Consider the following 1911-nt stretch of genomic DNA (forward strand, 5'->3'; position numbering starts at 1 on the left):
GGGCTGGGTGCGGCCGTGGTGAGGTCGGTGCGGTTGTAGTCCATGCACAGCGTGTCAGGGTTGCCCTGCTCCGGTAGCCGGTCGCAGCGCATGCGGTCGGGCCAGGCAAAGCCGTACTGGCGCATGAGCGGCGCGCAGCCGGCCTTGGCGCGCTCGCACACCGAGCGGCAGGGCGGCAGCGGCTTCTTGTAGTCCTCCAGGCAGATGGGCGTGTACATGCTGCACAGGAAGAACTTGAGGTCGGGCGAGCACTGGATCTCCACCAGCGGCCAGAACTGGTGCACCTCCAGGCCCGCCTCGTCCTGCGTGTCGTGGTTGAACTGGTTGGGCATGTAGGTGTAGTTATAGCCGATGCCTTTGCACAGCGGCACGGTGATCTCTTGGCACGCCAGCTCCTTGGCTGAGGCGGCCGCCGCGCCGCTTGAGCGCTGCAGCAGCGCCAAGGCGGCCAGCAGCGAGGTCACTTCCAACAGGTAACCCCACTCCATGCTGCGCACCTCGGCCCCGCGCCCTCGTCCTCCAGGCGGCGCGCGGAGAGATGCCGGGGGACCGGCGAGAGAGCTCAAGAGGGGAACAGCGGGTGACTGCTGGTTTCTCTCCTCCCTCTCCCGGCAGTATGTATTTGGGGTGTGGGCTGGGGTGGGGGGACGTCTGCCGATAATCTAGCCCCGTCTCGGGGCGCGTCTGCAGCGGCGTGATCCGAAGCCTGGGTAGGGGCCGTCCACACCTCCTTTTCGCCACTCCGGGGATTTGAAGGTGGCTGCAGGGGCGCGCCACAGTCTGCCCTGCACACGCTGGGTCGCGCTCAGCCCTCGCGGAGCAGACTGGCCGACCCTCGGCTCATCGTCCGGCACTCGCTCGCTTCCTCTCCCGCGCTCCCGGCCACTTCGGGTGGCGCTTGGCGGCGGCGACTTTGCCAGGCACGGAGGGCGGCGGCGCAGCAAGTTTCCTTTCGGGCCGCGGTGCGCAGTCAAGATGGCTGGGCCAGGCTGCTCGCCGTGCGGGTCAACCCTTGCGGCCCCCTCTCGGCCCCCGGGGGCTCATGCCCGGCCCCAAGTCTAGCCGCAGCCGCCGGAGTTCGGGATCAGCTTCTGCGGAGGCCGCCGCCCTCTTTCTTCGGCGTTCGTCCGTCGGTCCGTCCGCCGCCGGGACAGAAGGAGCTGCCTCCGGTAAAAGTCCGCGCCGCGCTCCAGCCGCAATCGGGCGAGGTGCAGGTAGTCCCCTCCTCGCTAGACACACAGAAGGAAATCCAGACCAGAAGGCGGAGCGGACACTTGAGCGGCGCGGCCCGCGCCCAGCCGCCGCCTCCTCCTAGGCAGGAGCAGCGCCTTTCGCCCAACTTCCCGGCTCCAGCCCTGCTAGAGCCGCGCGGCCGGCTCATGAATATTTATACAGCGCGGACTCGGTCTCCGCCCCCCGCACGGCGGGCCAATCGCCGGACAAGGGGGCGGGGCCTACACGCTCCCAAGACAGCCTGCCTTAAGGCAGCCCGGAACGTCCGCGTGGCCGTGCGCGCTTTCTGCGGACTGAGAGTTGTAACCTTGGGATTGACCGCGGAAATGGAGCGTTTGCCACTTCTGTTCCCTAGGCGCCGTGTGCGTCTGAGGTCTTGGTTCCATTTCCCTGAGTCTGCACTTGGGGACTGGGACCGGGTTTGAGGCAGCGCGTGTCTACGCTGCCAATTTCAAAGCAGTCAAGCCCCCGCCTGCTACCCTCCACGAATGTGGGTGACCTGGCGATGGGGAACTGCCCGGGCCCGGCGTGCGGGGAACCCGTGTCCTTCTTGGGGTTCTCAGAATGATGGTTTTTGAGGCTTGGAGATGGGTTGGGGGGAGTGTAGCGAATGTAGTTCCTTCTAGATGGTGGGGCTGGACTGCGGGCGGCCCAGACGAGGCGCTCAGGAGCCCCACC

General features: G+C 67.2%; 1 protein-coding gene across 1 annotated transcript in view; it reads right to left on the minus strand.

The window, feature by feature from the left end:
• LOC103609585 (frizzled-8-like) overlaps positions 1–488 on the minus strand; it is a 2445-nt gene extending 1957 nt beyond the window's left edge. Inside the window, exon 1 of the mRNA XM_008593885.1 lies at positions 1–488. This exon is cut by the window's left edge and continues 5 nt beyond it. Within this exon, the coding sequence (XP_008592107.1) occupies positions 1–488 (488 nt within the window).
• Positions 489–1911: the final 1423 nt, after the last annotated feature.

This window comes from Galeopterus variegatus, unplaced genomic scaffold, assembly GCF_000696425.1.
Source record: "Galeopterus variegatus unplaced genomic scaffold, G_variegatus-3.0.2 Scaffold9817, whole genome shotgun sequence".
Lineage (NCBI taxonomy): Eukaryota > Metazoa > Chordata > Mammalia > Dermoptera > Cynocephalidae > Galeopterus > Galeopterus variegatus.